Below are 25,374 nucleotides of genomic sequence, written 5' to 3' on the forward strand. Positions count from 1 at the left end.
AAGGTGGTGCTGGCTCTTTGCTTCTCTCACAGGGGTCTTTCCACAAGGTGGCTGGGATTTAAAGACCAAGTGTTTCAAAAGGCAGCAAGTGGAAGTGGCCAATTTCATGGGCCCAGAAACTGGTGCTGTGCCATTTCTTTCACATTTTATTGGCCAGAAGCAGGTGGAGAGCCCAGATTCAAGGAGTCAGAGATTCTACCTCTCAATGGGAGGTGTGCCAAAGAACTGGGGGACCATGTGATGAAACTCCCACAACTTATAAGATTTCCAGTTCAGCAGTGATTTCATTAAACTGTGAAATTCCTATTTTATGAATCTTCTCATCTCCTGTAACTTTGTGGATAAATACTTCCAAATGGTAGCTGCTCAGAGGTAGGAAGGTCTGGATATTTTTTCACTTTTCCTACATACTCTCCTTATTGTTATTGCAGTCGCTTCTCTATATAGCTTATTTCGGTTTCTGAATAGAGACCCTGGGCTTAAAAGGGAACTTCTTATTTTCCTGTCTTCTTTTCAGTGTTCTCAGCAGATTTTCTTTAACATTTGATATCTTTGGTTAACTTTATTACATTTTATCCAGTGACCCCAGTAGTTTCTGAATTCTATTTTAACTAGAGAATTTTCTAGAACATTGTCAACTGAGTGTGATCTTCTGCTGAAGCTACACTCTTGGCTTAGCAACTAATTAGCATACAGGCTCTACCACACACAAGTAGATTTCAGCCTATTTAACAGTTGAAAAATCCAAAAAAGGAAAGGTGCTACAAAACCAAGAGCAGAGGAGATAAGTAGAAGGACAACAACAGAGAGTAGCAGCTCTACATCAGAACAGATTAAACCATGGGACGAGAAACAAAGGAAACTGAAGAAAACCGGAAAACAAGACACAAAATGGGAGTGGTAGGCCCCCACGTCTCAATAATCACTCTAAATGTAAATGGATTGAACTCCCCAATCAAAAGACACAGAGTGGCAGGATGGAACAAAGAACAAGATCCAACAATATGCTGCCTCCAGGAAACACACCTCAGCCCCAAAGACAAACACAGACTCAGAGTGAAGGGATGGAGAACAATACTCCAAGCTAATAATGAACAAAAGAAAGCAGGTGTCGCTATACTAATATCAGACAAGGTAGATTTCAAAGCAAAACAGATAAAGAAAGATAAAGAGGGACAGTATATAATGATAAAAGGGACTCTCCACCAAGAAGACATAACACTTATAAATATATACGCACCCAACACAGGAGCACCAAAATTTGTAAAGCAACTCTTAATAGAACTAAAAGAAGACATCAACAACAATACAATAATAGTAGGGGACCTCAACACACCATGAACACCAATGGACAGAACATCCAGACAGAAAATCAACAAGGAAATAATAGAATTAAATGAAAAATTAGACCAGATGGACTTAATAGATATATATAGAACACTTCATCCAAAAACAGCAGGTTACACATTCTTCTCAAGTGCACATGGAACATTCTCAAGGATTGACCATATTTTGGGAACCAAAGCAAACAATAAATACAAGAGAGTTGAAATAATATCAAGCATCTTTTCTGATCATAACACTATTAAACTAGAAATCAACTACAAGAAAAAAGCAGAGAAAGGTGCAAAAATGTGGAGACTAAACAACACGCTTCTCAACAAACAATGGATCATTGAAGAAATTAAAGAAGAAATCAAATATTATCTGGAGACAAATGAAAATGAGAACACGACATACCAAATCATTTGGGATGCAGCAAAAGCAGTCCTAAGAGGGAAATTCATCGCAATACAGGCTCACCTCACTAAACAAGAAAAAGCACACGTAAGCAACCTCAAACGACACCTAACGGAACTAGAAAAAGAAGAACAAACAAAGCCCAGAGTCAGTAGGAGGAGGGAAATAATAAAAATAAGAGCAGAAATAAACGATATTGAAACAAAAAAGACAATAGAAAGGATCAATGAAACAAAGAGTTGGTTCTTTGAAAGAATTAACAAAATTGACAAACCCCTAGCCAGACTCACCAAGAAAAGAAGAGAGAAATCACAAATTAATAAAATCAGGAATGACAGAGGAGAAATCACAACAGATACCAATGAAATACAAGAGATCATAAGAGAATACTATGAAAAACTATATGCCAACAAATTGAACAACCTGGAAGAAATGGACAAATTCCTAGACTCCTACAATCTCCCCAAACTGAATCAGGAAGAAATGGAGAATCTGAATAGACCAATCACAAGTAAGGAAATAGAAACGGTAATCAAAAACCTCCCCAAAAACAAGAGTCCAGGACCAGACAGCTTCTCTGGAGAATTCTACCAAACATTCAAAGAAGACTTAATACCTATTCTCCTCAAACTGTTCCAGAAAATTGAGAAAGATGGAGAACTCCCTAACACATTCTATGAAGCCAACATCACTCTGATCACCAAACCTGACAAGGACAACACAAAGAAGGAGAACTACAGGCCGATATCACTGATGAACATAGATGCAAAAATCCTCAACAAAATTTTGGCAAACCGATTACAGCAATACATCAAAAAGATTATACACCATGATCAAGTGGGATTTATCCCAGGGACACAGGGATGGTTCAACATCCGCAAGTCAATCAACGTGATACACTACATCAACAAAATGAAAAACAAAAACCACATGATCATCTCAATAGATGCAGAGAAAGCATTCGACAAGATCCAACACCCATTTATGATAAAAAACCCTCAGTAAAATGGGTATAGAAGGAAAGTACCTCAACATAATAAAGGCCATATATGATAGATCCACAGCCAACATCATACTCAATGGACAAAAGCTGAAAGCCATCCCTCTGAGGACAGGAACAAGACAAGGGTGCCCACTTTCACCACTCCTATTCAACATAGTACTGGAGGTGCTGGCCAGAGCAATTCGGCAGGAAAAAGAAATAAAAGGAATCCAAATAGGTAACGAAGAAGTAAAACTCTCGTTGTTTGCAGACGACATGATCTTATACATAGAAAACCCCAAAGAATCCACAGAAAAACTATTAGAAATAATCAACAACTACAGCAAAGTAGCAGGGTATAAAATTAACGTGCATAAATCAGTAGCATTTCTATACACTAACAATAAACTAACAGAAAAAGAACTCAAGAACTCTATCCCATTCACATTCACAACGAAAAGAATAAAATACCTTGGGATAAACTTAACCAAGGAAGTGAAGGATCTATACAATGAAAACTACAAGACTTTCTTGAAAGAAATAGGCGATGACATAAAGAGATGGAAAAACATTCCTTGCACATGGATTGGAAGAATAAACATAGTTAAAATTGTCCATACTACCTAAAGCAATATACAGATTCAATGCTATCCCAATCAGAATCCCAAGAACATTCTTCACAGAAATTGAACAAACAATCCTAAAATTCATATGGGGGAACAAAAGACCGCGAATTGCTAAAGCAATCCTGAGCAAGAAAAACAAAGCCGGCGGAATCACAATCCCCGATTTCAAAACATACTACAAAGCTACAGTGATCAAAACAGCATGGTACTGGTACAAAAACAGGTCCACAGATCAATGGAACAGAATTGAAAGCCCAGAGATAAAACCACACATCTATGGACAGCTAATCTTCGCCAAAGGAGCAGAGGGCCTACAATGGAGAAAAGAAAGTCTCTTCAACAAATGGTGCTGGGAAAACTGGACAGCCACATGCAAAAGACTGAAAATTGACCATTATTTTTCACCACACACCAAAATAAACTCAAAATGGATCAAAGACCTAAAGATTAGGCCTGAGACAATAAGTCTTTTGGAAGAGAATATAGGCAGTACACTCTTTGACATCAGTTTCAAAAGAATCTTTTCGGACACTGTAACTCCTCAGTTGAGGGAAACAATAGAAAGAATAAACAAATGGGACTTCATCAGACTAAAGAGCTTCTTCAAGGCAAGGGAAAAGAGAATTGAAACAAAAAAACAGCTCACTAATTGGGAAAAAATATTTATAAGCCACTTATCCGACAAAGGGTTAATCTCCATAATATACAAAGAACTCACACTGCTTAACAACAAAAAAACAAACAACCCGATCAAAAAATGGGCAGAGGACATGAACAGACATTTCTCAAAAGAAGATGTGAATATGGCCAATAGATACATGAAAAGATGTTCATCATCGCTAATCATCAGGGAAATGCAAATCAAAACTACACTAAGATATCACCTTACCCCCGTTAGATTGGCAAAAACATCCACAACCAAGAACGACAAATGTTGGAGAGGTTGTGGAGAAAGAGGAACCCTCATACACTGTTGGTGGGAATGCAAACTGGTACAGCCACTATGGAAAACAGTATGGAGATTTCTCAAAAAGTTAAAAATAGAAATACCCTATGACCCAGCCATCCCATTACTGGGTATCTATCCTAAGAACCTGATATCAGATATCTCAAGAGTCCGTTGCACCCCTATGTTCATCGCAGCATTATTTACAATAGCCAAGACGTGGAACCAGCCTACATGCCCAGAAACTGATGATTGGATAAAGAAGATGTGGTATATATACACAATGGAATACTACTCAGCCATAAAAAAAGACGAAATTGGCCCATTCACAACAACGTGGATGGACCTCGAGGGCATTATGTTAAGCGAAATAAGTCAGTCAGAGAAAGACGAACTCCATATGACTCCACTCATAGGTGGAAATTAGTATACTGAGAAGGAGATCTGATCGGTGGTTACCAGGGAAAAGGGGGGGTGGGGGGAAGGTACAGAGGGGGAAGTGGTGTACCCACAACATGACTAACAAAAACGTACAACTGAAATCTCACAAGGTTGTAATCTATCATAACATTAATAAAAAAAAAAAATGAAAAGCAAAAAAAAAATAAATAAAATATAATTTAAAATTTAACACATTTTTCCTCTTTTAGAAAGTGATGATTCTACCAGTTCTGTCATTTGGGCAAGAAATTTTTTTGCCAGTTATTTCTTGGGCAAATTTTCCTTATTTCGCTCCATTTTGTCCTCTCTGCTTTGGCCAAATGAAACAAAAAGCTTCTCCCTCTTTGTTGCTTGCATTGCCCCATTCACTCCTCTACCCCTCAAGTGTTTGAGGTTGCAAACACACTGTACAAACAAGGGAAAACACCATTCCTCACCCCCAGCAGACATTACTAATCAATCACTGCTTCCTTCCCCACTGAGCCTGGATGTGGCCCCAAAGCATTTGTGGCTGCAAAACATCTTAGCCTCTACTGTTCAAGTAATGAGACTTACTTGACTTCTAGGATAAACACTATTCCCTCTCTCTCTGGAACATCTCATCAACTAGGACAATCCAGTCTTTCTAATCTCTCAAATATTGTTCTGAATTCCTTATTTTTATTGACTAACCCTTCCTGCTGCCTAGCCTCTCCATCCATTCTCTGAGCTACCTGGAGCCACACTTGGTGCTACCTGTAGCACTGGCTATCCCAAGTCCCTAGGTCCAATAGTGACCTTAGCTAGGAAACACTTGGTACTAATTCTATCCCAACTCTCTGGAACTCAGGGTCAAATCACTCAGGCAGCAATTCTGACCCTGGCCTTGGCTGTAGTCCTGACAGCATCCTTTACCTTGTCCCAGGATCTCCATCCCACCTTAAGACTAGTGGCTGGATCCTGTCTTGGTTTTGTTATGTGCTTTCTGCTACCCTCCACCCTCCTCTATAGCCCCCACCTCAGGATGGGGATCTTGTGCCCAAACCCACATTTCACCTTTATGTTTTGTACCTGCCCAAACTCCTCCACTATTACCTGAGTAAACTCCTGAGTTATTCTTTGGACACTCAAGGAAATTAAATAAATTTCAGTGTATGCTTTGCTCACTTGCTGGGTGACCTTTTATATAAGACTCTCTGGTACCAAACACTTTCTCTTCAAAAACTATGCCCCTCTCTTGGATCAGGACTTGTTCTCATCACCTATGGCTGGAACAGTTTCCCACCAGCCACTCCACTACAGTAGAGAGGTCTGTTTCTCAGATTTGATACATCTTGGTCTTTTCCTTTTATCTAAATTTGACCAGTTCATGCTTGACTGGGATACTAGATATGACAATTTGATTCCAATTATTCCAATTGGCCTTTTGTATATAAAATCCTTCTCACAACCACAGTGTTTGTATTTTGGTAGCTGTATTTGTCCTGCCTCCCAGATGGACGAGTCTCAAGAATAAAGACAGCAGTATGTATCTCTCACCTCCTCTGTAACTCTCCACACCAACCAGTTAGGAGTTTGGTTGTATACAATGTGTATCTAATAAATATTGCAGCTGATGCTTAGAATGAAATTTGAAGGAAATAGATTCAGTGGCAAGAGTCTCTCTGAATGACATTCTATATAATGGATCAGATTAAGCATTATGAAGGATACCCTCTCAATTTTGTGAGTTAGATTCTGTCATCACTCTTGGAATAAGACACCTGACATCTGGGCTTTGCTCTTCGTTTTGAGTGTAGCCATGTCAAAGCCTTTGAAATATTTTGGATTGAAAATGAGATTTCAGGGAAGTATTTCATTAGAAGTGGGTATTATTCCCTTTCAATTGCACCCAAAGCTTCAGGTTTTTATCCTTTTATTAACTTTCTATCACATAACTCCTTTTTCTAATTATGTATTAGCCAAGACACTTTAATTTGCAGAATGAATCCTGTTTGATTTCAACAAAAAATATGATGGAAGTTAAAGCTTTGAAGAAGTGACACAAAAGTTATCTTTAAGTTACTATCACCACACTTTCTTCTAGATTGTACAATCAATCTAGAAGCACCTATGTATACTTTTGAGCCACCGACAAGTTTTACATTTATTTAAATCATATGACCATTAAGAGTAAAACTTAAGAAAATTTTTTAAGTTGAAATAACTTTAAGCTTACTTTATTAAAACCAGTTACTTTGTAGATAAGTTCTTTTTACTCTGGGAATTGCATCATTTGCCATTTTAAAAGGTGTTTGTGTGTTTGTACCTTATTTTTTTCAGTCATTTATTGTGTATCAATCTACCCCCAAAGTTAGTGTCTTAAAACAACTTATTTCTAGAGAGATGAAGTGACTTTTCCCAAGGCTGTGCTACGCATTTACTCTATAAAAGTATTCTGAACTGATGTTCGATGAAGTTTCTGCTGTTATATATAAGTTGCGTCACCCCTTACAGCTCACTGTCTTCTCTTCTTTGTATTAAGATATTTGGTTGTGATATAATTTGGGCTATGTCAAAGCAGATATCTAATTTAAATGATCCTGAGTAATTAAAAGATTTCACTGTTTACAAATGTTAAAACTGAAATAAGTAAATATTCATTTCAGGGAAGCAGCTCTTCTTCCTCTAACTGGAGGTTTCTTCTGGAATGTGAGACACCTGGACTCTCTCAACCTCCTCAATTGCCCTTCCCAGAACTGGGGTGGGGGTGTAAGCGGTGACTTATTTAATTGGAAAAAGTCGGAAGAATAAACCAGGCAAGCTCAGCCCACCTACCTACTCTTTCCCCTGGGAACTGACCTGTCCCCAGAGGGTGGGTTATGCTTTCTCCTCCAGGCTTGATGTTTTATGGGGCAGACCCTCTGGAGGCCCACCGCTGCCAGTGTGTGGGTGGAAGAATGTCTCATTCTGGTGTCTAGTATCAGGAAGCACAAAAGCATTCTCCATTATTATCTTTAGCAGCAAAAATGGTGATATTCTGGTCTCCTACCTGCAGACTCTTCGGTCTTCTTTCTCCCTTCAGAACTTAGAAGGGTGCTATTTACAGAGTCACTGTCAATCCTCAACTCAATCACAACTATTATTGTTAACACTTGTTGAGCACTGTGCCAGGCTACTAGTTTACTCACTTTTCATGCATTATCTCACTTAATCTAATTATAACAAGGTCAAAGTAACTACACAATATAACTGGGGGTTTTGTTGCTTACAAAGTTGGCCACCATTAATTCCTCCCCTCTCTGCATGCACATGCCTCTCCTCACATCAAGAGATGGGGTCTATTTCTCCTCCCTTTGAATCTAGGCTAGCCTTATGACTTGCATAGCAGAATGCAGCAAAAATGACATTCTGGGACTTCCAAGCCCAGGTCTTAAGAGGCCCAGCAGCTGCCATTTCCTTTCTCTGGGGAAGCCAATCTCCTATAGTGAATCCTGGCCTAGACTCCTGAATGATAAGAGAAAAGCTGGAGACTGAGCTCCAATGGAGGAGCCAGACATATGAGTGAAGGCTTCTTTGACCCCTCAGCTCCATCCAGGCTGAGCTGAACGCAGCCAAGTGAGTAGCTCCAGCCCATACCTATGGAACAGAAGAACCACCCTTCTTCTGCAGGCCAAGCCCCGCCCAGATTCCCAGGCATAAAATTGTGAGAAATGATAAATAGTTATTTTAAGTCACTAAGTTTTGGGGTGGGGTGATATACAGCAATAGACAACCGAACAGAAATAAAATACAAACTTGCAGACACCCTTTAAAATGGCAAATGGTGTCACTGCTATGGTGTACCAAGAACTTTAAAAGTTCTGTGGATCACTTATTTAAACCATAAAATCATGATCTACTTGTGTATGGAGTACCTATATGGTCCAAGTCATGCTTTCTTTTAAATGTCATTCTAAATGAGCCACCTTCAAAGGACAAATGATAATATCACCTCAAGACATCAGTTCCACTCTTATTCAAGGAGATAAAAGCGCTTCATTGAAAAATATGATCTCTTTCTATTCCTTGCAGAGATCTCATCATTGCTTTGCCTCATATTAGATTACCATGTAGGACAGTTTCTATACCCTGGCTCTATTTGTTCCTCTGGGGAGCCCTCCCCATCCCTTACTCTGAGCCCTCAAGCTGGCGCACTCCTCAAGAGTGTCTCTTTAATGCTCTGCTATTTTAGTACAGTGCTTATCACATATATCATATATTTACATAAACTCCACAAGTGCAGAGACCTGCCTGTTTCTTTACTGCTGTACTCTAAAGCACCAGAACAGCACTCCATACAGAGTAGGTGTTTCATGAATATTTACTGGGTGAACAAGTGAATGAGTGAAATGTGCCAGCCTCCTCCTGACCTGGATACTGTTTCTTGGTGTTGAGTATCCATTACCACTTCCTTCCTTTCTCTCCCTTGTAGTGTAGGGGTTGGAAGCCTGGAAGTTCCTAGTCTCACTTGTTGCCAGGGTCCAAATGCAATTCAGTTCTGTCAGAGGGATGAACATGCAGGAAGTCTAGTGGGGAAAGGGAGCCAGGGAAGTTCTTCAGCCACCAGATGTGGTGGTGGCTGACACACAGTTTCAGCAGATGCATGTCTATAGAAGCTGGCCAGCTACCCAGTACCCAGTGGGGGCTGTGACAGTAGCACTGGATTCTACAGTTTCCTGCCTTCTGGGTGACCGCTTTGGCAAAGTCACCTAAATGCCTAGTGGTGCCCCTTTCACTCCTGCGAGACTTAATTTCTGGGAGCACCTAGTTCCCCGAAGTATCTGGAGTGCTTTTTATTTGACTACTGAGTTCTAACTGATATGCCTCCATAGACTGCATTCCTTGAGGGCAGGAAATGCCTGATGTATCTTTGCATACCCACACCTGCATGCCTCTGAATCACAGCAGAAACTCATAATAACAAAGATAATAAGAATAATAATAGCAAATGTTTATTTAATGTTTACTAGGCACCCAGCACTGTTCTCAGTGCTTTAGATCTAGTAGCTTATTCAAGCTCCTCAATAATCCTGGGAGGCAGGTGCTATTATCGTCCGGTTTCACAGATTAGGAAACTGAGAACAAAGAAGTTAAGCAACTTGCTCAAGAAAGCAAGCATTAAGTGGTGGACTGAGGATTCAAACCCAGGTAGTGTGGCTTTCAAGTCTGTACTTGTATCTAACACTCTCTCCTGCCTGGATAATGTTTGCTGAAGGACTTGAAGATACAACCACCAAAATTTTAGAACTCACTTATTATAAATGTCCTACGTGTACTTATCATAAAATAGCATTGCAGGATATTATTTTAAGACTCTTAGCTTTTAAAGATGTTTCTAGGGTATCAAAACAGCTGTGTGTCTATATACACACGTACTTTTTTTTTTTTTTTTTTTTTGCTGTGCTTAACTGTATTTTTTCTGATTACTCAGAAGAACAATGAAGAAATGGGGGGCCTTGGAAATAATTAGCATTGTAGGGATGGTAAGAAGAACCATGGTGAAGAATACTCATAGGTTTCATACGATTTTCTTGATTCACATCTTTGTGGCCCTCGCCCAGGAGCACATGGCCACTAGTTGCAGTAACTATAGGGCAAAAATTTCTCTCTTTACTGTGGCTTCCGCCCAAATGGAGAACAAACTTTCCTACCAAGACCCCAAAGATACAGAGAAGAGAGTCAGGGAAGATGCAAAATCATGCAAACGAAAAAGTCTAAGTGGGAATGGACTGAGCACCTCATCATTAATACTGAGGAAAAAAGTGCACAACCCTCAAAGATGACAAGTGCATAAATCCAGTGGGTGGAAAAATGTACAACAATAGATGTTAGAGTATCTTTTTCTCCACTCCAAGATGTCTCTTGATACACAGAGGCAGATCCAACAGCACAGGAGCCCTGGACAGGCCATCACTTACTCCTGAGGGGAAGAAGTGTCTTAATCTGATGGATGCATTTGGAAGGAAAATCTGAGCACAAAGAACCCATCCTTCTTTCTCTCTTGTAAGTAAAGGTGTCTTTCTTCTCTACTCCTCGATGTCTCAAATTTTAAAGGGTCAATTCTTTCCTGGTGGGGTGGAGGGTAGGTGTGCCCTGTCCATTGCTAAGAGTGACTGGGAGAGTAAGTCTGTACAATTCTGAGGTTCAGTACTGGAAAACCCACTTTCCTAGAGTTAAGCCACAGTCCCCAATTCAGGTCTACAGCTCCTACCTGCAATTCCTAAATCCCCAAAGTGTTGAAAACAAAATGTGTTCCCCCAATTCATCTGGCAGCAAAACATGAAGTGACCTGAGTCACCGGTGGCAGAACCTGACCTTAACTGACAGGAATCTACTTACAGTCCTTACTGTGTCCGAGACAGTAGCCAGTAGCCACATATGCCTTTTTAATCATTTACCATAAGATAATATCAAAAATTCAGATTCTTAGTTATACAAGTCACATTTCAAAAGCTCAACAGCCATATGGAACTAGTGCTACCACATAGGACAACACAAAGACCCTCCAGCACTGCAGACAGTTCCGTACAATACTGACAGAGTCAAGGCATGTCTCCTTACAGACATATTCATATTTGATTATGGAGTATCCCCCCCTTTAATAAACAGCATATGTGTCGTTTCCCCCTAAATCTTAAAAAACTTGGAATTCCAAAATCACATCTGGCCTCGAGGATCATAGATAAGGGAAGGTGGGCCTGCATCAGTTTTTATCAGTATTAAGGCAATACTGTGGTCTTCCTTCTGCTTTATACCTTACCTGTTATGGAATGAATATTTGTGTCCTCCTATATTCATGTGTTGAAGCTCTAACCCCAAATGTGATGGTATTTTGGGGTGAGGCCCTTGAGAGGTAATAAAGTATAGATGAGGTCATGAGGGTGGCACCCCTATGAGAGGATTAGTGTCCTTATAAGGAGAGGAAGAGGCACAGAGTTCTCTCTCTACCATGTGAGGACACGGCCTTCTTCCCTGTGACCACCGAGGCAGAGACTGGAGTGACGCAGCTACAAGCCAAAGGACACCAAGGACTGCCAGGGGCCATCCAAAGCTAGGAAGAGGCAAGGCAGGATTCTCCCCTGGAGCCTTCAGTGGGAGCGTGGCTCTGCTAACACCTTGATTTTGGACTTCTAGCCTCTAGAATCATGAAACTATAAATTTCTGTTGTTTAAAGCCCAGTTTGTGGTAATTTCTTATGGCAATATTAGGAAACTAAGACAGATTTTGGTACTGAGAAGTGGGCTGCTGCTAAAAATGTGGAAACAGCTTTGGAACTGGGTAACGTATAGAGGCTGGAAGAGTTCTGAGAGGCATGCTAGAAAAAGCCAAGAATGCCACGAAGGGACTATTAAAAGCAACTCCTGTGAGGGCTCAGAAAGAAAAGAGGAGAGCTGTAGAGAAAGCTTCCATCTTAGAGAATACACCAATCATCAGGAATAAAATATGCATGGTAAAGGCCATTCTGGTGGGTCTCAGGCAGAAATGAGGAACAAGTTATCAGTCAATGGAGGAAGGGTGATTTATAAAGTAGCAAAGAACTTGGCTGAACTGTGTCCTAGTGTTTTGTGGAAGGGAGAACTTGCAAGCAACAAAACAATATTTAGCTGAGGAGATTTCTACGAAAGCACTGCAGGAGAGACTAGGTTCTTCCTGACTGCTTGTCGTAAAGAATAAAAGGAGAGAGATGAACTGAGGAAGGAACTGTTAGGCAAAAAGGAACCAGAACTTGAAGATTTGGAAAATTCTCAGCCTATCCTTATTGCAAAAAATGAGAAAGCTTGTTCTGAGGAGAACACTTAGAGTGTGGGTGAACCACCATTTCAATAAGGAAACTAGTATGGGTGTGAGCCATGGACCACCTCAGCAGAAACACAGCGAGTTTGAAATGAAGGAGACAGAAACAGGATGAAACGAAGGAAAACTGTCAGACTAATTAGATCCTACAGGACTGGACCGGAAAGCCACTGGGCTGTGAACATGCGCTACTCTTCAAGACAAAGGAAGAATGACCCCAAAGGAGACTCAGAGATCTTCAGCACTGCCTCCTCTCAAAGGTTGGGGAGGCATCGCCTGGATTTCAACAGGGCAGATGGCCTCTGCCCAAAGCCTTGGCGGGCAACTCCCTCTCTGCACAGCTCCAGAGGCAGGACTGCTGCCCAGTGGGTCCGGGAGGCAGAGCATCAAACCAATGAGGATTATTCTGGAGCCTTAATATCTAAGGGAATTTACCTTGCTAGGTTTGGGACTTGCTTGGGACCCTTCATTCCTTTCCTCCATCCAATTTCTCCATTTTGGAATGAGAAAGTCTATCCTATGCCAGTCCTACCACTGTATTCTAGAAGCATGTATCTTATCTGGTTTCACAGGTTCACAGCTGGAGAAGAATTTTGCCTCAGGATAAAAACCTATCTGGAGTCTCACGCATAGCTGATTTAGATATTTAGATGAGACTCTGAGCTTTAGATGTTAGAGTTGATGCTGGAACAAGTCAAGATTTGGGGGGCTGTTGGCATGGCATGAATGTATTTTGCATGCAGGAAGGACATGACATTTGTGAGGCCAGAAGCAGAATGTTATGGACTGAATGCCTGTATCTCCCCTAAATTCTTATGTTGAAGCCCTGACCTCCAATGTGATGGTATTTAGAGGTGGGGCCTTTGGGAGGTAATTAGGTTTAGATGAGGTCATGAGGGTAGGGCTCCATCATGGGATGAGTGCCCTTATAAGAAAGAGAAGAGAGACCAGAGACTTGGTCTCAGAAGATGGCCATCTGAGAACCAGGAAGAGAGCTCTTCCAAAGAACCAAATCTGCCAGCACCTTGATCTTGGACTTTCCAGCCTCCAGAGCTGTGACAAATAAATGTCTGTTGTTTAAGCCACTCAGTCTGTGGTATTTGTTAGAGCAGCCCAAGATGACTAAGACATTACCTTACTCTAAATAGGTTAAGAATTGAGGCAGGAAAGAGAAATACGACTTATTAGGCCCCCTCGAATTTCAATAAAAGGCAGAGAATTGTGCAGGCTCCTCTCCTCTGCATATTCATGGACAATTCCGGCTAATCACAGTGGCGGATTTTGTATGTATTTTAGAATCCTTGTTCTAAGGAGATATAAGTTCCGTTCTGGCAGAGAGACAGCGGCTAAATGACTAGAAAACTTCTAAGGATTAATAAAGATGCCACAGATGGGACTGCTACAGTGGGTGGGAGGCGAGACTAGATGAAGTTCAAGGCTTATCCACGTAAGAGAATCCAGGACAATACTATTGCCTCCCCCTCACTGGTTCTTTTCCAGTGTCTGTCATATCTTGGGGACTGATCAAATGCAGACATGTTTTGGGACAGGAACATGTCCATTAGAGTTCAGAACATTCTGAAATTTCCTTGAATGCCCCTAAGGCTACCTCTCGGTGGGGGTGAAGTGGGTTGGGGCAGCCATGTTTCCTTCCTGCTACTCAGCTTCTTCCAGCTCAGGCTTCAAGAGTAAGGACAGCACATACCCACTATATCCAGCTTATTTTCTTGTCCATATGGGGTAAGATATATCACAGAAATCTGGCATGAACCTACTGGAGCCAAAGAATACTAAGAGAGATGTTCTGCGTCCCCTGTAGGCTCCACCTTGTTTCATTCTGCTATATGAGTTCAGGCAAGTAGCATAACCCCATATAGCCTCGGTTTTCTCATCTGTAAAACAGAACACTCTCTGGTCCACTATCCTCACAGGGTTTGAGGATGCAAATCAAAATTAAAATACTGAATGAGCTACTATATGGGAAAGTAATTTTTCCATTTTAAATACATTGTCTTTATTATTTATCTTTAAATAATAAATAAATATCTTAAATACATATATTAATATAATAATTATATATCTTTATATCATAATAATTATCTTTAAATACATATATTATTACTGATGGGGAAATTCCATACAGCCTTGTAAAGCAATATCTATGAAAGCAATAATCTAAGGGAAACCCTTGCTAGATTCTTAAAAGTATTGCTATGAGTTCAACACAAAGCAGCTTTAGAGCATAAATTGAATTTCCGCTTCTAAAGGAAAGTAAGAGATAATGTTCTTTGTCTTAATTTGACAGTGGAGAGGCTCCTGAGTATTGGCCAAGAATCTAATATTGGATCGTACCAAAACACAACCATTTGCTTCCTGAATTGCATCATAAAGATCTCTCGATAAAATGCTGCCTCTGACAGAGCATTTACCAAGACTGCAAGGCTGAATTCACGTTCAGATCCTAAAAAATACCCACCTCCATCTTTTCTATTCAACATACCCTTGGCTTTCCAATTTGTATAGAATTTGAGATCCTGTCCCTATTGCAACTTCTCAGGTAAGCTTCACATTTCTGGTCTTTAAGATCAATGTGCAAGCCGCCTAGCTCAAACAGTGGCCAGAAGGCATGATGGGCAACTCCCTCCTGTTTGCTTTCCTAAGATTAACATATGCTAAAGCTTTGATTTCAAGAAACTAGAGAATCTGAAAAACCACGTGTACAGGCTTTAAAAAAATAACAATCTTGAATCTTCAATGTTAAGCTGACTCAATTTAAATTCATTTTCATTGATTTCTATCCTAGAAATTACAAGTCTAAAGGAAAAATTAACTGATGATTTAACTGAATTCTCACTGTATTTTAGAAGCAATTTGTCTAAAGAAAAACAGTTTAGCTAGTTTTACATCAGCAAATTTAAACACTTCAAGAGATTCTTTTTAAGCTTAAGAGAGATGAAACTTTTAAGACTAAACATTTTCTAACACAATTCTCTCAAACACATTAAAAATGGTTTAACAACATTTTTGAAAAGTTAAGTTGTAGATTTTCTTAAGTCCTTAAATGGGCCACATATCTCCACGGTTTTCTTTATCCACATTTAAGTAAAAATCCTGGAAGACATATTTGAGATAAAAGGATTTTTAGTGTGCTGTAACTTCCGAAGAGCCTCCTTAATTATTAAATTCTGTGAAAGTGAGTTGTAAACTGATAAAAGGACAGTCATGCCCTCCCTCAACAGCACAAAGTCCTTCTAATACTAACTACTGTGGGTCACCTATTTGAGTCTTTTCCCAATCCCCGTGCCATAATGCGAGCTTTACCCGAAGTTTCCGCTAGTGCTTTTTTAAACAATTTTTTAGGAAGTTACTTTGGTTGGTCCTCTCTGAATGATTTTCACAAGCAACCAGAGCCTTGAGTTTTCAAATGGTTGTCAACTTTCTTTTTTCCTTTGTCGTCAGACCCCAGGCTTGTCAGAGTCCAGAAAAAGTTAGTCTCAGATCTCGCACGTCTATTTCAGTGTCCTATAAATTCATCTTACAGCCGAACATTTATTTTTCTAGAAAAGAGCAATTCCTGCAGTTTCATCCAGCTCTAGTCAAATGCATCTTACTTTCTCTTCACTTACTGGGAATGAAAGTTAACATTCAGGACCGACAACTGAAAGCAAGTGATGAGCAAGGAATTAACCATCGGGCGCTCAGTCGCAGTGATTTGTGAATTCAACAAATCAACAAGTTTTCAGCCAGCGCCTACCAGGTGCCCAGCCTTAAGCAGGAACACGACTGAGAAGGCCAAGCTCCAGGACCCCAGAGATCAAGCCCGGGACCTAATCGTGGAGATGAGCTCATCCTGAGGGCTTCCCCGCGAAACCATCGCCCGGGACCCCACAGCGCGTTTCGCCTCGACTTCTACCTGCCTTCGGTTCACGGGGCGGGGGGGGCGGGGGGGGGGTCTCCTCGGCCTCCAAGACGAAGGGCACCATCGCATCCGCGAGAGGCGAGTCTCAGAGAACTCCATGCCCATTTTGCCTCAGCCAGAACAAGTATCAAAGCGAGGAGCCCCCATTCAGGAAGCTGCCCCAGAACCCAGAGCGAGAGGAGCTACTCTGCGTCTGCGATAACCTTGGAAAAGAAACCACTAAAAGAAAGAGAAAGCGGGCGGTGGTGGTGGCAGGTTGGAGCTTCCAGAAGCGTTTGGTAAGGCCTTGGACGTTTCTTAGCTCGACCCGACGAAGTAACCCAGGGGGCGAGAATAAGTGTCCTAGGGAAAGTCAGCAGGCAGAGAGGGATGAGCGAGGGGAAAAGAAGTGATTCAAATTAAATTCCCACACGCTCAGGGCAGTCGGCTTTAGCCGCAGAAAGCGAGCGGAGGGGACGCACGGCGCACACGACTATGCTGCGGCCACTGTCTCCGCTTCCCGCCGCACAGACGGACAGGACAGACGGGCAAATCCGAGCGAGGGACTCACCTTCAGGGTTGGCGCTGATGAAGACCCGGACGCTGCGGCCGGCGGGCAGGAGGTGAGAAGGCAGGGCAGTGAGGTTTCCGGAGAAAGCCGCCCGCCGGAGCGCAGAGTCCCGGGGACAGGGCAGCTTGGTGCCCGCACCGGCCGGCCACATCGCCCTCTGGGAGGAATAGCCGCCGCCGTCTGCTCCTCGGGCTCCTGCCCGCGCCTCCGCGGAACAGCTAGGTCGATCCCCGCAGGCGGCGCGGCTCAGAGCCGCTCCGAGCCCGAGGCGCCGCCGGCGAGCTCCGTGGCGCACACCACCGGCCAGCGGGTAGCGGCCATACGGACCCGCGGACCCCTCTCGCCGCTGCCTCCTGTCCCTCTGGGCGTCTGCCTTTGCTCGCTGCCGGAGCTCAGCGCAGCAGCCGGCGCGAGCGGGAGGTCAGCGTGGCGGCGGCTACGCGCGCGGCGCCCCTTTGCGCCGGGAAGCGCCCGCGCCGGTCGCCCAGCCCGCGGCCATCTCCCCGCCCGTCCCTGCCGGGGAGGAGGGGGCCGCCCCGGCGGCGGGGACTGAGCGGGCGAAGGAGCAGACCAAACTTTATCTACGAGAGGAGTCCCTAGTTTACCGGAACCTGCCGCCAGAGGGGCGCAAGAATTACCCGCGGCTTAAAGGGTGGAGGGGATGGGGCCTTGGGCAGCCCAGGGGCCTCCTGGGCTTCTCTGATGATGCGCTCGAGCGCTCGTGGCTGCCTCCTCCGTGGAGGACAAGAAAGAAATTAGCCCGAGATTCCTGCTACTCCTCCAACTCTCCTAAAGGTCAAACAAGCCCTGAGCATTTTCGGGAATGCACGCGTGTCGGCGTCTGCGCGGCTTTGCCTAAGTGCCTGGAATCCGGCCTCAAAGTTAGACGCACGCACAGAGCCCAGACCCCGAGGATTTGAAGCATCACAACTCGGATTGTCTCAGGCGTCCTGGAGGGAGTGTCACCATCGCCCTGTCTCTCTCGTGGCGCAGGTGGCCTCGTCCCGCCGCTCCGCTCGCTCCTCCCGCGCAGCAGAGCGGAGGTTTTTATAGCTAAGCTGCGCCGCTCACGTGCTCCGCGCCGCGTGGTCGCGGAACCTCTCCAAGAGCTGCTCTCCGCCGGGAGCCCTCCGAGGTCTCTAAGGCACGAGGGGGTTCTTCCTGCTCCCGCCCCGAGTCATTCAGGCAGCCCGGCGGCTCCGGGGCCCGCCGGCTGTGCGGGTGCCGGGTGCCGAGAGCTTGCCCAGCGGGCGGGTGCGGGCCCCGGGGAGCGCCGCCCCGCGCAACGTCCTGGAAAGTGCAGGTGGCCCCGCATTGGGGCGGGGTGCGAAAAATCAGAGTGGGCGATAGGCCGCTTTTCCAAGTCGGTGCCAAACCAGAGTCGGCTACAACTGACGCTGATCCACAGTGACCAGAGCGGACGCGGGACTGTGCCACCTGGGGTCGGAGCGCGAGGGGTCTGGTCCCAGCCGTAAAATTGCCATCTCTGGGCCACACTCCCCTGCACCTACCGAAATACTGCAAATCCCACGACAGGAAGGAAGACCTTTTAGAATAAAAGTGTGATTGTGCTGTGGGGTGGGGGAAGGGAGGAGGGAGGGTTTGGAGCCTTAATTGGAGTTTATTCTCCAAACCCGTCATTTTGAGCTTTAGGGCAGGAACTCCCGTCTTTGAGAGAAGAAGAACAGCTTTTCCAAATCTTTGAGATTGGGGAGGCGCTGGGCACACGGTGAAGGCCACTCAGCTCCAAGTTTTCTCCTCTCACCTGAGGCTTCTACTGTAGGCAGCGCCTCCTCTCCTCCTGGCCTGCACTTCTTCTGGGCCCTGCTGGTGGCAGTGAAGTCCTACGCACTGCTGTTTATTCTGGTGCCCCACCCCATCCCCAACACACACTTTCTGAGGTAACCTTTTTGGAAGAATTGGGTCTCTAGGTTTTTAAGGCTACCTCTCCAGTATTGAGAACCAGAGGGCAGACAGCAGTTCTTACTTTGTAATAATTTGATGCAACCAATAAAGAAGCCCTGAATAGACGCAGGTACTTGTTCACAGCTGATTCCATTTAGCAAATTATCCTCTTCCCTTTTCCAGCCTCATTACTCCCAGGTGGAAGGAAGTCTCTGAAAGATCTTCTGGTGTCCCAGGAGGGATGAACTGAGCCCTGTGGAACAGGTTATATATTCATATATATGTATATATCTCATCCTTTATGAGTGTATAGTATTTATTACTGGAGAAAGTACCCAGGAACACTTAATGCCTGATCTCAATGTTGTTTATAAGAGACTGACGAGTTCCCAGATTGTGAAGGACCTGCCTGCCTGCCTTTCTTCCCTCCTCCCCACCTGCTTATTTGATAGCTTCTCTCTTAAAAATAGGATTAGTGTTTGTGTCTTCTGACCTTGCTTCTGATCTCCAAGTGTTGCACTTTCTTAGAATGACTTTGGGATTTTTTGGCAGCCTCTATAACCTAATTAACTGTTCTAGACAGGCCGAAGTTTAGCATCTGCCAGTGTCACTGCAGACCAAGGATGCAGAGGAGAGAGAATTTCACATTCTCTGTGGGTCCGTGCTTTAAAGGGCTCCCTGCACAGCCAGCTTTGCATCAGGTAGAGTGGGCTGCTGTCTTTGGGTTATCAGGGAGGTTTCTACTCAAGGGTACGGGGTCACTCACCTTCCTCCTCCCCCCATGCACATACATTCTTCTCCTGCCATCTTCCATCCTCTCTTTGCAAAAGTCTGCTATCTTAAAACCAGAGATTCATTCATTAGCATGCAGATGGTATAAGGGGAGAGTCAGCCATGGTGCTAACACTTTGTTATGAATTAACTAGATTTATTTCCCACCCTGAGGAACTGTGGGCTCTACAAGTGGAGAAAGAGAGAGAGAGAAAGAAACTGAAAAGGGAACCGGAGGAGGGGGCATGAATGTGAAAGGTGGGCCCTGCCTTATAGTTTGGAGACAACTTTGCTTTTATATCTGTGTAAAACACTTCACAAACATTTTCTCCTCTTCAGAAAATATTGATCATGTTAGTATTACTCCCATTTTACACATGAGAAAACCAAGGCTCAAAAAAGAGAAACGGCCTGTCCAAGGTCATGTCACTAGTTAATGCTACATCTGGGATCCAGTGTTGTGGCCCCTGTCTCAGTACTCTTTGCAACATACCACCTCTATTTTCTTGTTTTGCCCAGTTCTGGTCCTGGCTGACATCTTTAGTAACTTGGAAAATAGATGTTCAGGCCTGTGTTCACAGATGTGGAAGGCTGGTTATCACCTCTGCTTTCCAAATGGGAAAGAAGATCACACAGGACTAGACTCTTCCAACTTGCAGGGTATTGATTGGATGTAAAACACTTCCAACTTCTTTGTTTTCTTTGGGTCCTGTTTTTTCCTCATAAGGCCCCACATAAAACCCATATCATCCCTGAAGTTGGCTGGAGAATTTAAAACAGCTAGAAATAAGAGGAGAAAAGTACATGAAAAATGAGCTTGGGACCAAACTTGTGATCAAGAACAGGCATTGCCCTCTTCATCCTTTCACTCACTGCAGTTAGCAGACCAGAGGACCATAGAGAGGTGTCGTATCTTTATCAAACAATGGTCCCAGCCCTTGATGAAACACGGCTGCTCCAAGGTAAAGTTACTGCTCAGTTCATCCTACACGTAGAGCTGCAAGGAACCTCGTGGTCATGGACTCCAACTCCTCTGGATATTTAGATAATCCCCCTCCCACAGGGTAATTTTATAAAACAGGAGGAAAGAAAACTAGTGTCTAATAATAGTGATACAGTGAGCATCTATAAGCTAGACACTATATTAGTCTTTTAATAGGTATCTCATTTCATCCCACTGCATCTTGGGTCTAGGCCCAATACCTCTTATCTCCCCTCTTGATGTCCCTTCTTGGACAGTGCAGTCCCTTGTATACCTTTTGTGATGTACATCCATCACCTGTTGTGATGTAGGTGCAGGTTGCCTCTTCCAAAGTCCATGGTATGCAAATGTACCTCACCTACTTCCCTTCCCTGCAATGACTGGTGATTTTTCACCCAGCTGCATGGGTGGGTGACATGTCCAGTTCATCCTGCTTAAGTGATGGGTGGTGATCATAAAGCACCGGCGTAACCAGAGCCCTTGTGACTGACTCTGACATAGCAGAAGGAAGATCTATCACCCAATCTGTATTTGCCTGTGTGTACACTCACGTTTGTGTGCATCAAATATCCTGGCCTGGATGCTTCTGGACCAGTGTTCTGGATTTGGCCTCTTGTGAACAGGAGTGGAATCAGAGCCCCTAGTGTTATAATAATGACAAAATTAACACACCACACTACTCTGACTACCTCAGGAGATCTAGCCAGTGAAGCCAATGACATGTTTTTGTGTTTCCAAAACTTGAAGAAGAGTATCAGGCTTAATATTACCTTAATATTCATGCTTGCTCTCTGAGTTAGGTGATAAATATTTGAATCTGCTTTGCTAATGTGAGAAGTGGATTATACAGGGTCACTCAGACAAGGACTCTACTTTCCAAAGTTCCAGCTCGGGATATAAGCTAGACCATCAGGAATCCACTTACTTGTTTACAAAATGGAAATTTTCAGTTTATGTGAGAATTTGTCAGCATAACAATTTGCCAACAGAGATGGTTGATTCAGAGGTGTCTGAGGCATGAGAGAATTCATAGCAACTCAGTTTTAAATAAAGTTACACCTTTCTGGAATTGCTATCTGATGTTTGCATGAGTCAGAAACGCTAACTTTATATCCACCCCCTTTCAAATCTGTTTAGTGTATTTTTGATCAGTCTGCCTCTTACAACCTTCTAAACACGCATATTATGATACCACACAAAGCAGGAGAAAGTAAGGTAAATTTCTTAATAAAAATTTGAAGGTTATTTTATATTTCTAAATTAAATGTTTTATTTTCACCAAGTTTTTTTCTCCCTCATTAATCTCAAATATGGTCCCTTTAAACATCCTCTTCTCTCCTGTTCCATCATCTGATATTTATTTGGAGGATTCATTTTTACAAAGCACTTCCATACATGTTAACTCATTTTGGTTCTAACACTGTAGTAGTAGGTTCTGCATTAACGATATTCCATCCCCCCCGATTTGTTTTAATATGAAAAAGCCGATCAAGGGATTTTAGTGGCATGTCTAAGTTCACTCAGTTGGTGGATGGCAGAGCCCGTGTCAAAATGATCTCTGGACACCAAACCATAGATTAATGACAATATACCACGTGGCTAGCAACATACAACCAGTCATTTGGCCAAATTGATGAATGTCATTCACATCTCTCTATGAATTTTATACTGGTTGGTAGGCAAACCAAATAATATAGGGTATAAAACGCGCTAATGGCACGGCAGTGTTAGCTACATTGCCTATTTACATTATTTCTGTATTTTTATTGAGCAAAAGCTAAATTCCATAGCCTTTAATTCTATTAACAGCTCAGTTTTGTAGACAAGTACAAGAGGCTCAGAGGGTTAAAGACTTGTCCAAATTCAGATAGCTAGTAAATGGTGAAGCTAGACTGTGAACCAGATTTTTCTCACTGTTACATTAGATGGAGTCTTTCTACTATGCAATGCTAAATCTACATGAATGAGGTAAGAAAATTCTTCTCTTTGCAGCGTTCCATACTGACATGGCCCAAATATGTTAAATGTCTTGCCCACTTCAATTGTATTTGTTTTCTCGTTGTTTAAATCCTTGTGCTTAGCTACAATAGTGTTAAGCTTGAATGTATGCTGATTTTACTTTTATTTCCAAAATGCTTTAATGGGACAAATTGTTTTTCTTGGATATTTTCCTTGCAAAAATTGAATATAGATGATAACTCTGTCACTGTCTCTCTAAACGTAATTCTGTGGATTCTATTTTCTTAAAAAATACTATGGCTGTGCCTCTTCCCATTTTCTCTCCACTCTTACAGTTCTGCTTTATATTTGTTATTTGGTAAAATTTATTTCTTCACAAAATAACGGCCCCCAGTCCTTTAGCCTGAATTACAGAGTTGCACTCTGCATCTTATTGGTTCACCTCTCAAGAATGTAAATTATCCTATTGTCTAAATTTAGAAAACAATAGGGAGAAATCAACAAGTTACTTACATTTAGTTCCAGGTAGACAATAGGCAGCATTTATGATTGCTTTGAAGTTTTGAAAAACATTTACCAATCAAATCATTCAAAAACAGGTTTTAAATTCTCAATTCCTGTCACTTCTTGATAAGTATGGGAAGATCATTCTACTATCATTTGGAGCAAATTTAAAGCTTAGGAGACTTATTTTCTTTCCCTCAAGATAAATATAGTGTAGTTTTTTAAAATAAAAATATATATATTACATTAATATTTTTGTTTATATGTATTTGTAATATATTTTTATTCTAAAAATATAATTGTGGGGCTAGCCTGGTGGCGCAGTGGTTAAGTTCACACACATCCGCCTTGGTGGCCTGGGGTTTGCTGGTTCGGATCCTGGATGTGGACTATGTACTGCTTGTCGGACTATGCTGTGGCAGGTGTCCCACATATAAAATAAAGGAAGGTGGGCACGGATGTTAGCTCAGGGCCAATCTTCCTCAGCCAAAAAAGAAGAAGATTGGTGGCAGATATTAGCTCAAGGCTAATCTTCCTCAAAAAAAAAATTTGTGTGTAGCATTTTCAAAGACACTGAATATAGATCTAATTCTGCATTAGTCAAGATTTTTAGTAGTAAATAACTGAAACCAACAAGGCATTTCTTTTAAGAATATAGGATTTTATTACAGAACACAAGGGCAGAAGTAGAATTGAATCTCAAGAAAAACTGGAACCTGGAATTGAAAATTTCCTTTGGAAAAAGGACATTATTGTTTTTCCATGTTTCATCTCTGGTTCTCTCTCAGCCTTATGAATATTCTTCCTCTGTCCCTCTCTCATGTGTGCGTACACACACTCACACGTATTTCTTTGGTTTTTAATACTTGTGATGCATTATGTGGCCAATCCACAGCTCAGGCATCATGGGAAGACTGACTATCTCTTACTTGAAAATTTTTTTAGGAGTTAATGGACAACAAAGTGGTCAAATAAACACATTTATGGTCATTTGGAGTTGATATTTGCCTGTGGATCTCTCCACGCTTCTAGGAAGTTACCATACTTCAAGATGGGTACTAAAGTCAAACTGTTGTAGATTGCCTTAGGAAGTAGCAAAAAATTATCTAGGTTCCCTTTTTCCCCCACTACCAGAAAATAATTGCTATACGCTTCAAATTAGTGAGGAGATCATGGTGATCCTCCAAATGGACCTTTCCTTAGAAAGACTTCCGTAATTCTTTCCTTTCATTTAAAAAAGTGATTTTTAAAACCACTTTATTGAGGTATGGTTGACATGTAAAAAGCTGTATATGTTTCATATACAACTCAATGAGCTTGGGGATAGGGTTACACCATGAAACCATCACCACCTTCAAGGTCATAGATATATTCATCACCTCCAAGGTCCATCCATCCGTGAAGGATATCCATCACTTTTCTGCCCCCTTTATTATTATTGTGTGTGTGTATGTGTGTGTTTGTGTGTGTGGTAAAACACTTAATAAGATCTACCCTCTTAGAAAATTTTAAGCATACAATACAGTATTATTAGCCATAGATACCATGCCATATAGTAGGTCTCCAGAACTTATTTATCTTGCATAACTGAAACCTTGTACTTTTTGACCATCCTCTCCCCATTTCCCCTAGCCCCTGACAACCACCATTCTACTCTCTGCTTCTATGAGTTTGACTATTTTAGATTCCGTAGATAAGTGACATCATACTATATGCATAATGATGTTGTGGTCAATGTATATATAACAGTGGTCCAGTAAGATGAGTACCATAGAGCCCAGGTATGTAGTAGGCTATACCATCTAGGTTTGTGTAAGTATACCCTATGATGTTCACACGACGAAATTGCCTAATGATGCATTTCTCAGAATGCATCCCCATTATTAAGTGATACATGACTGTATTTATCTTTCTGTGTCTGGCTTATTTAACTTAACATAATGTCTTCTAGGTCTGTCCATGTTATCACAAATAGTAGGATTTGTTTTCTTTTTTTAAGGCTGCATAATATTCCAGTATATGTATATACCACGTTTTTTAAATCCATTCATCCATTGATGGACATTTATGTTGTTTCCATATCTTGGCCATTACGAATAGTGTTGCAATAAACATTGTAATGCAGGTATCTCTTCAAGATCCTGATTTCAAGCCCTTTGGATATATGCCAAGAAGTGGGATAGCTGGATTATATGGTAGTTCTATTTTTAATTTTTTGAGGAAACTCCATGCAGTTTTCCATAAAGGCTGTACCA

The 25,374-nt window shown here is 42.3% G+C and overlaps 1 protein-coding gene across 1 annotated transcript in view; it reads right to left on the reverse strand.

Moving 5' to 3' along the window:
* The window catches only part of NWD2 (NACHT and WD repeat domain containing 2), a 172,899-nt gene extending 149,694 nt beyond the window's left edge, over positions 1 to 23,205 (reverse strand). The window contains exon 1 of the mRNA XM_014859336.3: positions 16,999 to 23,205. Coding sequence (XP_014714822.2) covers positions 16,999 to 17,149 — 151 coding nt within the window. The 5' untranslated portion in view covers positions 17,150 to 23,205. The remainder of the gene's footprint in view (positions 1 to 16,998) is intronic.
* Between the last annotated feature and the right edge of the window lie 2,169 nt (positions 23,206 to 25,374).

This window comes from Equus asinus, chromosome 3 (genome assembly GCF_041296235.1).
Source record: "Equus asinus isolate D_3611 breed Donkey chromosome 3, EquAss-T2T_v2, whole genome shotgun sequence".
In the NCBI taxonomy this organism is placed as follows: Eukaryota; Metazoa; Chordata; class Mammalia; order Perissodactyla; family Equidae; genus Equus; species Equus asinus.